A 13619-nucleotide genomic window follows, 5' to 3' on the forward strand; every position below is an offset into this window, starting at 1 on the left:
TGAATGATGCACATTAGCAAGGGCAGCATGATGATGCATGAATGATGCACATTAGCAAGGGCAACATGATGATGCATGAATGCTGCACATTAGCAAAGACAACATGATGATGAATGAAACAGTGGGCATGATAAATAATGAGCAACATGATGATGAGAGCAGGAGCAACTCAGTCATCAAGGTTCAACACATGTGACAATATAAGATAGTGTCACACAGTTATGTGCAACAAATAGACGAAAGGCAGCACTATGATAGGTGAAGCCGTCACCTTGGAGAATCAGTTGAAGCAGAATGTCTTCAACTGATCTCATCGTTATAGGAGATGATTTATGCTCAGATCTAGATAAGTCAAAGTGTTGACTTCTGTTGTAAATGTACTATCTCTCTCTCTGCTGAACTTTGAAGAACATAAAAGAAGAATTGATCAAGGGTTTCCCCACATTAGGGTTTGTTCCTTGCTGGCGCCACATCTTGTGTCCTCTTGTCTTGGCTTTTCTTTTGCGATTTATATTCATGTTCTAACTGCAGTTTACTTTAATGCTAATGTGATTGCTAAAGATATTGAACTAACTGGGAAAATTTAAATAAATTGCTCTAGCATAGAACATACCTAAACTTAACATGGTATCAGAGGTGAGGTGAAGACAATGCCCAAGCAAGAGTGAAAGAGTAATCACCAAAGACAATAGGGACAAGGGTCAATGGGTTCCACATCTCTCTTTTAAGTTCACAAAGGGTGAAGTCAAAGCAGAGCATATTATCAGAATGGCGTAGCTGAAGTTTCTGATGGCCCATCTAAAGATCACTTCATTGGGAAGTTCGGATCTAAGGGTGGAAGGAAAGGCGGATGCCTTGGTTGCAATAAGTTCAGGCCATTATGCGAAGGAGTGTCCGAATGGTAGAGACACATCTCTTGATGAAGATAACAATCATTCCAGGGACATCTTCAATGATCAAAGGAATCATTGGTAATGCAGGTCATCAAGGAAATGGTAGACTCTTCAAAGAAAGCAAGGAACCCCAGAATCACTATTATGTACCTGATCGTAAGAAGAACCTGGTGTCCATCTCGGAAATGGAAGTCAAAGGTTTCAGGGTGGCACTCATCGATGGGAAGGTACGTGTTTGGAAATAGAATTTTCAAAGATGTTTTTGAGTTCAAGGTTGTATCAAATTACAGGAAGTCCACTGGGGACCATGTCCATTGTCACGTAGCACCGAAGGTCTGTGAGTTAGATGGTGACAGGGATGCCTGAATTCAAAAGGAGCATGAAAGTACATGTTTGAGATATACCGAAGGAAAATCTTACAAGGGACCATTCCCCTCATGTAGCAGGTCCACAGGTTTGGAACAACCCGAGGGGTCTGAGATTGATAATCAGGAATCTCATGTATACAGGTGAAAGAAAGCCCTCTATGGCTTGAAGCAAAACACCCCGGGCGAAGTATGAAAGGGTTGATAGCTGTTTGATGAGGTTGAGATTCACTAGGAGTGAAACCAATCCAAACCATTACCGGAAGGTTGTGAATGATAGATCTCTCATACTGGCACCTTATGCGGACGAACTATTTCTGACAGGTGCAGACCCTCTCATGTGCAGAAGTAAGAGGGAGTTGGATTCCGAACATATGTTTTGAAGTTAGCATGGTGAGCTCATATTTGGTTGAGCCTCACTGGATTGGTGCATAGAATCCTCTGAGATATCTTTGGGGCACAATCTCTCATGGATTGAGATACACTGCTGGAAATATGAAAACTGCATGATTATTCGAATGCTGACTGGGCAGGCAGTGTGGAGGATCACTAGAGCACTTTTCAGTGCTGGTTCTCTTTGGATTCTGCTTCGATATCATGGATGAGCAGGAAGCAGAAGTCGGTTGTTATAAGTACCGTCGAGACTGGATACATAACTACGAGTATGACCTCGTATGAAGTTGCCTGGTTGTGGAAACTCTTCAGTGAGTACACATGATGAATACCACTGTGATTCTCTGTGACAACCAGAGGTGGGATTCGATTATTGAGGAATCCCGTATTCAATGATTGCTCGAGCAGATAGACATCAGATATTGCCTTATCCGAGATATGGTAAGTCGATGAGCAAGGAGGCTCCATCGCACTGAGATGATGTACAGGTTGCTACACTTTGTCAGAGCCCTGGGGAAAGATCAAATTTGTGATTTTCCCGAACGACTTGGAGTCGTCAAGAGACCCTTGTAAAAGGGTCCTGCATGTTGCATACATTGAGCTCTGGGGGCTTGCGGTTCTTATTGGAGCAACATACGACTATAGGGTGACTCACCCTCCCTTGGTGGTGCGCACTGGGACAAGATGATTCGCTCTCTTGTGGGACAGGATGATTTGCTCTCCTGTGGACAGGATGATTCACTCTCCTGTGAACAAGATGATTCGCTCTCTTGTGGGACAAGATGATTCGCTCTCTTGTGGGATAGGATGATTCGCTCTCTTGTGTAGCAAGATGGTTAGTTCTCTTGGGAGGTCTGGATGATGTGTTTTCCATGATGATAATGTAGCAGGAATATTAGTTCTCCTGTGAGGCCTGGATGATGTGTTCTCCATGGCGGTTGAGTAGCAGGATGATAAGTTCTCCTGTGAGGACAAGATTGATTAGTTCTCCTGTCGAGGCATCCTACCCATGCAGTCTAGGACTCATGGGAAGTACCTCTCATCTGATCAATGAGCAGGGAAATGAGGATAGGGACCATAGTAGTACCGATGGACGCATCGCTGTATCTACTATACTCCCTATGCTAGGATGACCTTCATTGATCTGGGATCAATGATACTAGTCTGGGACCAATGGTAGGAGTTGTACCTGCTATGATGCTAACTTCGGGTTGGTTGAGACTGGTCTGGGACTAGTGGTACATACTTTGAGACGGACTCCGGGTCAGTGGAGGACTGGTCTGGGACTAGTGAGAGTGGTACATACTATGACGCTGACTTCGGGTCGGTTGACACTGGTCTGGGACCAGTGGTACACACTCTGAGACTGATGATACTGGTCTGGGACCAGTGGTACACACTCTGAGACTGATGATACTGGTCTGGGACCAGTGGTAGGAGTGGTACCCACTATGACATTGACTTTGGGTCGGTTGAGACTGGTCTGGGACCAGTGGTACGCACTCTGAGACTGACTTCAAGTCAGTGGAGAATGGTATGAGACATTCTCGATCAATTCTTCTTCTTCACGATTCAGCAGAGCAGAGCAAGCCAGCAGAGAGCAGAGCCAGCAGAGCTGAGCAGAAAGCAGAGCCAGCAGAGCTGGGCAAAGCATTGCAGGGCACTGATGGCAGAGACAGTACAGTTGGACATATGGAATTTGGATCAGCGGATGGAGTTCTCCCTAGTTGAGAGGGAGTGTTAAAATTGGCAACTAGGGCCAAACTCCATGTGGGTCATCTTATTTATGGCAGCTGATATTTTTATTGGATCCCTCTCATCGAGAGGTGTAGGATTGATCTAAAGATCATCCGATTCCGATAAGTATTTATGGAGATATGAATTTATTTTGATTATGGAATTATTGTCAAGTCGGCCAACGACTTGAGTAGGCTCAGAAGCCCAATAGACGTGTCTATTCATCATCTACGTTTTTAGTATAAATTGGTGAGGACTTGAAGTCATTTGAGGGACACATTGTTGAGTTGATCTCCTCCTCTCCACGTCTTGGGTTTTTGGAGTAGGAGAGAGACACCAAGAGTAATACGCTGGCCTGGCCTACAAGTCTTCGAGGAGAAGGTATTAAATGCAGTGGAGGAAAAGGTATTAAACGCAACCCTAAATTATAGTGATGTGATGCCCTAATCCAACGCAGGTCATGAAGATCTATCCGCAGGCTTATGAGGATGCAAACAAAGACATTATACGCTGGACCTTATACGCTGTTCATGGACACCCTATGCACAGTCATGGAGACATTCATACGTATACAATTCAGACATCTTTGCAGTGATGAGGATCTCGGATGCCTCTGAAATAAAGAGCAGCTATAGGATGAATGTCAGAACTCTGTCCACTATAATGATCGTCATAGTAATGAAGCCGCAGTAAGGGTAGCGATGAAACCACTGTCAAAATCCTACGCAGTCAATGAAGAAGCTGCAGTCATAACCGCAGTCCAGTATGGAAGAGGAGCCACAGGCTTATGAACATCTAAACGCAGTCAATGGGTCAAGTCAACAAGACCTGTTCATGCATCTGAATCCCACATTTCTCTCTGCCTCCATGTGAATTTTGAGTATATGCTATACAGGTTTAAGTATACGCTATACAGGTATGACAAAACTCACTTATAACCGAAGTAGCCACAGAAGCCACAGTGACTGAAGAAGCCGCAATCAAGACATAGGAAGCCGCTGTCAAGGAGAGGGTAGCTGCAGTGATAAGGGTAATTAGGCTGCAGGAAGGAACTGCTGTAGCCACAATCTATGCATATATATCTTGGTGGTATCTCTGTGGCAGTTTAGATGTAATAAACAACAATAACTCAGATTGCACAATGAAAATTACGTTGGGTGTCATCTCAGTCTCACATATGTATATGTATTTGTCTCAGCATAATGGCCAACAGTGGTTAGGGTTTGAAACAAAAGGACGGATCACTATGATTTCATAATATATCTCGTTGTAGTCTTGTGACAGTTATAAGATCTTTACTTGATCTCGATATAACTCTCATATCTTAGTGAATAGTGGTATTAAAGATGATTTCACAAGCTTGATCTCGATGGCACTAATGTGAATGTGCATCATGATGTTCTCAGCGGAAGGCATGATGATGAATGATGCACATTAGCAAGGGTAGCATGATGATGCACATTAGCAAGGGCAACATGATGATGCATGAATGATGCACATTAACAAAGGCAACATGATGATGAATGAAACAGTGGGCATGATAAATAATGAGCAGCATGATGATGAGAGCAGGAGCAGCTCAGTCATCAAGGTTCAACACATGTGACAGTACAGGATGGTGTCACACAGTTATGTGCAGCAAATGGACAAAAGGCAACACTATGATAGGTGAAGCCATCACCTTGGAGAATCAGTTGAAGCAGAATGTCTTCAACTGATCTCATTGTTATAGGAGATGATCTATGCTCAGATCTAGATAAGTCAAAGTGTTGACTTTTGTTGTAAATGTACTATCTCTCTCTCTGCTGAACTTTGAAGAAAATAAAAGAAGAATTGATCAAGGGTTTCCCCACATTGGGGTTTGTCCCTGGCTGGCGCCACATCTTGTGTCCTCTTGTCTTGGCTTGTCTTCTGCGATTTATAGTTATGTTCTAACTGCAATTTACTTTAATGCTGATTTGATTGCTAAAGATATTGAACTAACTGGGAAAATTTAAATAAATTGCTCTAGCATAGAACATACCTAAACTTAACAACTATACATCAAAGATTCCAAAATTAACCTTTATACCTGAGGCTATACATCCAAAATCAGCCTTTGTACATGGCTTTATGTGTTGAAAATGAAATAAAACATGAGCTAAAGACAAGTACAATCATATCCTAGTAATCTTCATTCTCATCCTCATCAACAAAAAAAAACAAGGTGTTTGTTTAGTAAAACTAGAGTGTGGGTTGATTAGAAATAAATTAGTTTGTGGAGTGATTAGAAATAAGTTCTAATGGTAGAGTCTTTTTTGGCTATAGAAGGGCCCTACGCACTTCTTGGGTGCTTGAGTGAGCTTGCACAAGTAAAAATAGTCACAGAAATGAAGTAAACTTTAGTAGAAATGCTATCAAAATACCACCGATTGTACTGTACAACGTTTCCAAATCAGGAAATGTTGTACAGGTGTTTCAACAACGTTTTGGCTGCGTTTCGACATTTCTAGGTGTTTTCTGTAACGGTACGCCGAGTTGGGAGTTGTTTCCTGCTATATACTTCAATGCGCATGAGATACATTAGCCATTGTTTCTTACAAGTGTTTGTATTTAATGTATTAGGCATTTGAGTGAGGATCATGGGTTGAAGTTAGAGAATGAATCATGATGCTTAGAAGTTATGCTCGTTACCTTACTTCACCTTGGTGGTCATCAATTCCATCTAGTCAAGTAGGGGCCTTTCTTTCCTTGTCTAGGAGGGGCACAAATAGGAGGCCTAGATAGAGATAGCATGTCCATATCCTTGCATACCGCTTTTCCACTTATCCCTCTCTCCATTCCCTTGTGTTGATCTCATCCTTTCACTAAAACAAGGGAAGTGATTACCAAGGTGACATTGGTAACACTTCTATGTTACATTTGTCTTAGCCCTTGTGAAAGGCTTTGCACTTAGAAGCTAAATTTTGTCATAACGACTAGTTACACTTCAGTCCCAAAGATAACAACTATTTTGACTTCGTCCATAATCTCTGGATACTAAGTCGGTCACAACATGAAAATAATATTTTGAGTAAAAATACCCCCAAGGGATTCAATTTACACAACTTTACCACTGAATTGACTTTGAGGATGGAACAAATGGATTGCTTTGATTGTGCATTTTCTTGCTCTCATGCATAGTGATGAAAATATGTCCAAATGATCTACTTTAGGAGCTTCCATAGCTATTTTGGAAAAACCCGAACCACCTCGTAACTTGTACGACCCACCTTTGATATAACTTTGACTCATGTGGGTGCTCTACGTCTAGCTGGGATGTACTGCAATTGTTTAAAAGTTGACGATATTTGGAGATGACGGTGAACAACCCCCACGTGTGGCCTGGGTGAGTTATGATTGTCTTTAACATGTCCCTATTTACTTTATAATTTTTATTTGGCCCCCACAGAGCCTCACAATTATTCTTGAGGACCCCACGACTAGATTTGTTGATGTGTGGCTTGGTTGACCCTTAAATGAGTTCACGGTTTGATTGAACATGCACAACTACTCCTTTGGAAGTTTTTGGTCCATGAACGAATGCTCAAATAACCTTTTCTGAGCTGGTGGCTTGGTTTACTTAGATGGCCCATATGGAAACCTCGCGTCTACCTTCTCAAGCTCACAAGTCATTATTTGACCCTTCATGCCCTTTTGACCCCACATTTTGGCATTGGTGTGGGGTTGTTTTGCTTTAAAAAGGATGCATCAAATTTATTAAGAGAGCCAATTTAACCATACTTTAACCTTTTTAACTATTTTATGTAAGGAAAGACCATTTTAACCATACTTTACCTACTTACTTAATTTAAGGCAACAACTCCCTTTAGAGCTGAATTTTACTTTAAATAACCTCTTTTTGCCAAAATTTTGACATGGCATGTCCAGCGGGTATCATGATGATCATTTTAAGTCAGTGTTAAACTTTGGTCCTGGGTTCCTTATGCATTAGGATAAAGTATGGAACGTTGTGAACTGTGGTAATGCCATGTGGAAGATTTGGATAATGCTCTACCAAAGACAAGGAAACACATATCGACTCAATCGAACATGACCATATGGGAAAGACATGGGTGCTCTCAAGACATGAGTTGGACTGGCCCTACACAGTACAATCACCTCTACAAAAAGAATGATACATATAAATGACATTTTAGAAGAAAAACCATGTCTATATTAACTCCCATGGATGATTACATGATGCACCATCCAAAGTTAGCCTTTATAGATGAGACTATACATCAGAGATTCCAAAATCAACCTTTATACAGGAGGCTATACATCCAAAATCAGCCTTTGTACATGGCTTTATGTGTTGAAAATGAAATAAAACATGAGCTAATGACAAGTACAATCATATCCTAGTTATCCTCATTCTCATCCTCACCAACAAAAAAATAACAAGGTGTTTGTTCAGTAAAACTAGAGTGTGGGTTGATTAGAGATAAATTAGTTTGTGGAGCGATTAGAAATAAGTTCTAGTGGTAGACTTTTTTTTGGCTATAGAAGGGCCCTACGCCCTTCTTGGGTGCTTGAGTGAGCTTGCACGGGCAAAAATAGTCACGGAAATGAAGTAAACTTCAGTGGAAATGTTGCCAAAATGCTACTGACTGTACTGTACAACATTTCCAAATCAGGAAATGTTGTACAAGTGTTTCAACAATGTTTTGGCTGCATTTCAGCATTTCTAGGTGTTTTCAGTAAGTGTATGCCGAGTTGGGAGCTGTTTCCTGCAATATCTTTCAATGCGCATGGGGTATATTAGCCATTGTTTCATACAAGTGTTTGTATTTAATGTATTAGGCATTTGAGCAAGGATCATGGGTTGAAGTTAGAGAATGAATCATGATGCTTGGAAGTTATGCTCGTTACTTATTTCACCTTAGTGGTCATCAATTCCATCTACTCAAGTAGGGGTATTTCTTTCCTTGTCAGGAGGGGCACAAATAGGAGGCCTAGATAGAGATAGCATGTCCAAATCCTTGCATACTACTTTTTCACTTATCCCTTTATCCATTCCCTTGCGTCTAAGTTGCAGGAAACGCAGGTACAGGGTCCGTTTCCGTACGGAAACGAAACGGAAACGCGTTTCCGCGTACCGTACGGTGGAAACGCGTTTCCGGCCGTACGGCCACGTTTCCCGAAACGGAAACTTGGCCGTACGGCCGGAAACGCGTTTCTAGGCCGTACGTGCCACGTTTCCCCAAAAAAAACACTTGTTTTTTAATATATATATATATATATATATATTTATTTATTTATTTATTTTTTTTTTTAATTTTTTTTAGGGTTTCCAATTAGTAAATGTGATGTAAATTTAATCTTAATGTTTAAATGTTTATGTAAGTAAATGTATCATTCATGCTTTATGATTGCACATATATATAATAATAATTTTTAAATATTTTTAATATATATATATATATTATTATATATATTCGCGTTTCCCCGTTTCCAAAATTTGGGGAGGTCGCGTTTCGTTTCGCTTCCCCGTTTCGTTTCGCTTCCGCGTTTCCCTGTTTCGTGCAACTTAGCCTTGCGTTGATCTCATCCTTTCACTAAAGCAAGGGAAGTGATTACCAAGGTGACATTGGTAACACTTCGATGTTACATTTGTCTTGGCCCTTGTGAAAGGCTTTGCTGTAAGAAGCTAAATTTTATCATAACGCTGCCCACTCTGTGACATTTGAGTAAGTGTGATTATATGAAATCAAATAGTTGAAAAGGCAGAGAATTTGTATGTGGGATGCTGCCAATGTGAAATTCCCCACTACATTTAGGCCTATGTTGATCAAGTTCACAACAGTATTTCACTTAGATTGTCTGTTTGTGCATTCATACCTCATTTGTAGCAAGCCTAATACTGGACTTGAACAAGTAAAGATATAAAGTCTTTTTAATGTTTTTTATCAGTTTTCCTTGTCAGGGATCAGAATGATACTGCTCAACTATATTTGAATCCTTCTTAAGCATTGGTTCCTGTATTTATATATTCTTTATTTTTAATCTTTTGGTATAGACTTTGGCATCTTTTCTTGTTTGAGGCTTAGTTTCACACAATATAAGATGGACTTGAGATCTGCTTTTCAATGTTCCTGTATTTATATGTTCTTTATTTGCCATCTTTTTGTATCAATTTTGGCATCTTTTCTGGTTTGAGCCATGAGTGTCGATGTTTTACACAATATAAGATGGACTTGAGTTCTGCTTTTCAATGTTTGGGGTTGTTGAGTAGCCAAATTTGCACAAGCATTCTCAGTTTTACTGCTGAGGAATCCAACTTCTGTTAATCATGCAGATTACTGTCTACCTTGATTCATTTTGACTCATGTCGTAAGCTCTGTTTTGGAGATACTCTCTCCTAACTCGGATTAAGTTTTAGAAAATTCTCATTTTTGATAACATTTTCCTTGTCCGTGAAGATAGGAGTGACCTTTTCTACCTCAATCATGTATATTCTCTCCCAACTCGGATTAAGTTTTAGAAACTTCTCATCTTTTGATAATATTTTCCTTTTCCTTGGAGATAGAAGTGACCTTTTTAACGAAAGACCAGTATACTCTCTTCTAACTCGGATTAAGCTTTAGAAAATTCTCATCTTTTGATAACATTTTCCTTGTCCCTGAAGATAGAAGTGACCTTTTTTACATCAGGCATGTTTCTTTTGTTCTATTTCACTACTAATTTTCAATTCTAAGAAACTTTGATGCCAAAGAAATATTATTTTCTGAATCAGTTACTTCATACCATAGCTGCTATAACTTATTGTAGAAGAATTAACTGGTATATTACAGATTCAGTTGGATGATATATATGTTTCTAATGCCCATAGAGCTATGGTTTCAGAGTGATAGGAAATAATATGTAGCCAATTTTTGCATTTTCAAAACTGGATTAAGAACTGAATCTATCAGGAGAGATGCTTTTCAGTATTTCTATCAAGAAAGTTAGGTGTAGAACAAGAGGTGGTTGGATTGGGGGAAATTCCAGTGTCTAGACTCTAAACAAATTTGTCATGGGACTGTTGCTGGGGCCTATAACACTAAACAAGGAAATGTTTGAATTGCTTTGTTGTTCAGGGAAGGCAGATTGTTTTGTCTTTATACGGTTTGGATTCTTTTATTGATAAAAGCATAATTCTGATGCATTTTGGATTATATTGGATTCTTTTAATCCTATTTTTTTTTAAATATGACTGGCATTTTGTCATCAGTGCTGTTAATTGTGTGAACATTTTGAGACATCTTTATCTGTGGAGTTCTAGCAGCTATTTGAATTGAAGTAATTTATTTCTGTTGCAGGGTTTATGATCAAATGCCAGAGCCACGCTGGGTTATTTCCATGGGTAGCTGTGCAAATGGCGGAGGTTATTATCACTACTCATATTCTGTTGTGCGTGGTTGTGATCGAATTGTTCCAGTTGACATCTATGTGCCAGGCTGCCCACCTACTGCAGAGGCTTTGCTTTATGGACTGCTTCAATTACAGAAGAAAATCCATCGACGCAAGGATTTACTTCTGTGGTGGACAAAGTAAAATGCCTGTTGTAGAGTAAATGGTGGTACTTATGCATAAAAGATATTCACACTGCAATTTTCATTTTCATATGCTGTGCTCAGCATAAGACATATTGGCATTTCTATTTTCTAGTGACTTATTGATCTTTGATTGGGGAACTTGGTTTTCCATTTTATATGCTAATTTGGTAGTGGGAGTGAATAATGGTGTTCTTGTTCATGGAGCAGTAAATAAATGCTACATTCTTGCATTGTATTTGTTGGACAATTTTGTCTGCATGGTTTGAATTACTTCTTTATGTAAGGAGTTGCATGACCGTAAAGGCTTATAGTGAAATTCCCACATTTTTATGTAGGACCATTGGTTACTGGTGTCTGTCATCTATAGGGTGAGGTCATTATTAACTGCAGAAATAAATGGCATTGCAACATGTAAGATATGTTCCTTCTATTACCTATTGGCCAAAATACGGTTTCCAACAACTGAGAGCTCAAGAAGAGCTGTCAAATTACAGGGTAATAAAAAATATTCCAAAAAGATTGTAGCCACTGGATAACATGGAAATTAACATTTCTGAGGTGGAGGCCAAGCTGCTCTTTCTTTCTTTAAGATTTCAAAGTCTTGCTCTTTGAAAATGACTTAGTGTACTCTTCATGAGGAATGGTTCAGGAAAAAATTGATCTTGATCTACCCACAAACTGTTTGTACTTGATTCATTAGTCTCGTGAGTCAAGACAATTCTTGTATTATGTTGTGTAATTGAAATTAGAGTATTACACCCATATCAACGAATCAAGAATAATGATCTTGATTTTCTTACGAGATTGAATTTTTACACCTTAAACAATAGTTTAATTCCCTCGTAATTTATACACAATAATATTAGGAAGATTTGTAATGTGCTCGTATAATCTTGTTTCTTCCAAGTACGATAAATTACTGCCATACTAAAAAGAGTTAGTAAAATCACTTGGAGTCATCATGCAGCAGTTGATGACATAACAAAATTTAGAGGATCTGTAATGTGCTTTTGTAATCTTGTTTTTCAAGTACGATACAATGTACTTCCATGCTAGAAAGAGTGAGTAAAATTGGTCGGACTCATCATGTAGCAAATTAGCAATTAACGAGAATCATTGTGAAGAATAAGTGAATCATTGTTCTATGTCTGAATACTTTACAAGATTTGCTTTCTAACAAAGTGTTCCACATAGAGATTAGGCTATATGGTTAGAAGGTTGCAAACTTGGAATTGGTACTTGGACAATCATTTTTGGGCCTTAAAGTCATGATGGTTTTATGCAGATATTCTTGTGTGCGCTATGTTTACTTGCTTTAGGTGGAAAATGGGTCGTCGATGACGTTGTGTTAAAGATAGGTTAAAGCCTTAATTTGGTCTCTAGGTCGAGTATCTTTACCCAAACCAACTATTCGTGGGCTATATCTGAATAGGCCATTTTAGCCTGACCATTTTGTGCATACAGGACATTTCAATATCTGATAATTTTGGTGCTTTCATTCATTTCAAATTGGTCTGTTTTCTTTCCAGAGTTTGAGGTGCATTGTACCTTACAGATGTGAGTATAGTCCCCACAGTACAAATGCTGTGATAGTTTCTAGAGTATCTCCTTTTAAGGTTTTTTAACCATATTTCCTTAACCTTATCTATGGAGTCAATGAGGCAGTTCTCCCCTTACATTTACCCTATTCATGGACACACCAGATTTGGAAATTATGACGTTTCATTACCGATAGGTAACACAGTCTCCTGCGACTCCTTGAATGTTATAATGAAGTTTAGTTCAGAGAGAGGACACTCAAGTGACAAGTTTCATGAGGAATATGCATTAAAGTAGGCGGTTTATGTTGAACCTGCTTCCCAATCTGATGTTTTATATGGAACAAACGGTCCAAAAAGGTGGCTTTAATATCAAGTTATCATATCTTTGTGCTATCCTTAATTTAATTGATAATAATTGAATAAGAATCCAATTTTTCATGATGAGATTAAGCACATTGAGTGTCTCCTTTTAAGGTTTTTTAACCAAATTTCCTTACCCTTCTCTATAGAGTCAATGAGGCAGTTCTTCCCTTACATTTACCCTATTCATGCCAGATGCTATCCTTAATTTAATTGATAATAATTGAATAAGAATCCAATTTTTCATGATGAGACTAAGCACATTGAGTATCTCCTTTTAAGGTTTTTTAACCAAATTTCCTTACCCTTCTCTATAGAGTCAATGAGGCAGTTCTTTCCTTACATTTACCCTATTCATGGACACACCAGATTTGGAAATTATGATGTTTCATTACCGATAGGTAACACAGTCTCTTGCCACTCCTTGAACGTTATGATGAAGTTTAGTTCAGAGAGACGACACTCAAGTGACAAGTTTCACGAGGAATATGCATTAAAGTAAGCGGTTTATGTTGAACCTGCTTCCCAATCTGACCTTTTATATGGAACAAAAGGTCCAAAAAGGCGGCTTTAATATCATTTTTCATATCTTTGTGCTATACTTAGTTTAATTGATGATAATTGAATAACAGTGCAATTTTTCATGATGAGACTAAACACATTGATATGCATTTTTTTTGACATTTGGTTTAGGAAGGTGTGCTTGTGGTTCTATATTGTAATATAGAAAAACAAGTTGTGGAGATTTTCACGAAGGCACTACCAAAGGAT

At 39.0% G+C, this 13619-nt stretch overlaps 1 protein-coding gene across 1 annotated transcript in view; it reads left to right on the forward strand.

The window, feature by feature from the left end:
• LOC149141510 (NADH-ubiquinone oxidoreductase 20 kDa subunit) overlaps nucleotides 1–11182 on the forward strand; it is a 35938-nt gene extending 24756 nt beyond the window's left edge. The window contains exon 3 of the mRNA XM_089446528.1: nucleotides 10711–11182. Coding sequence (XP_089302654.1) covers nucleotides 10711–10945 — 235 coding nt within the window. The 3' untranslated portion in view covers nucleotides 10946–11182. The remainder of the gene's footprint in view (nucleotides 1–10710) is intronic.
• The last annotated feature ends 2437 nt before the right edge of the window (nucleotides 11183–13619 follow it).

Source organism: Pinus tabuliformis, chromosome X (genome assembly GCF_031772625.1).
Source record: "Pinus tabuliformis cultivar Carrire ecotype Pingquan chromosome X, CPIR1, whole genome shotgun sequence".
NCBI classification, from domain to species: Eukaryota; Viridiplantae; Streptophyta; class Pinopsida; order Pinales; family Pinaceae; genus Pinus; species Pinus tabuliformis.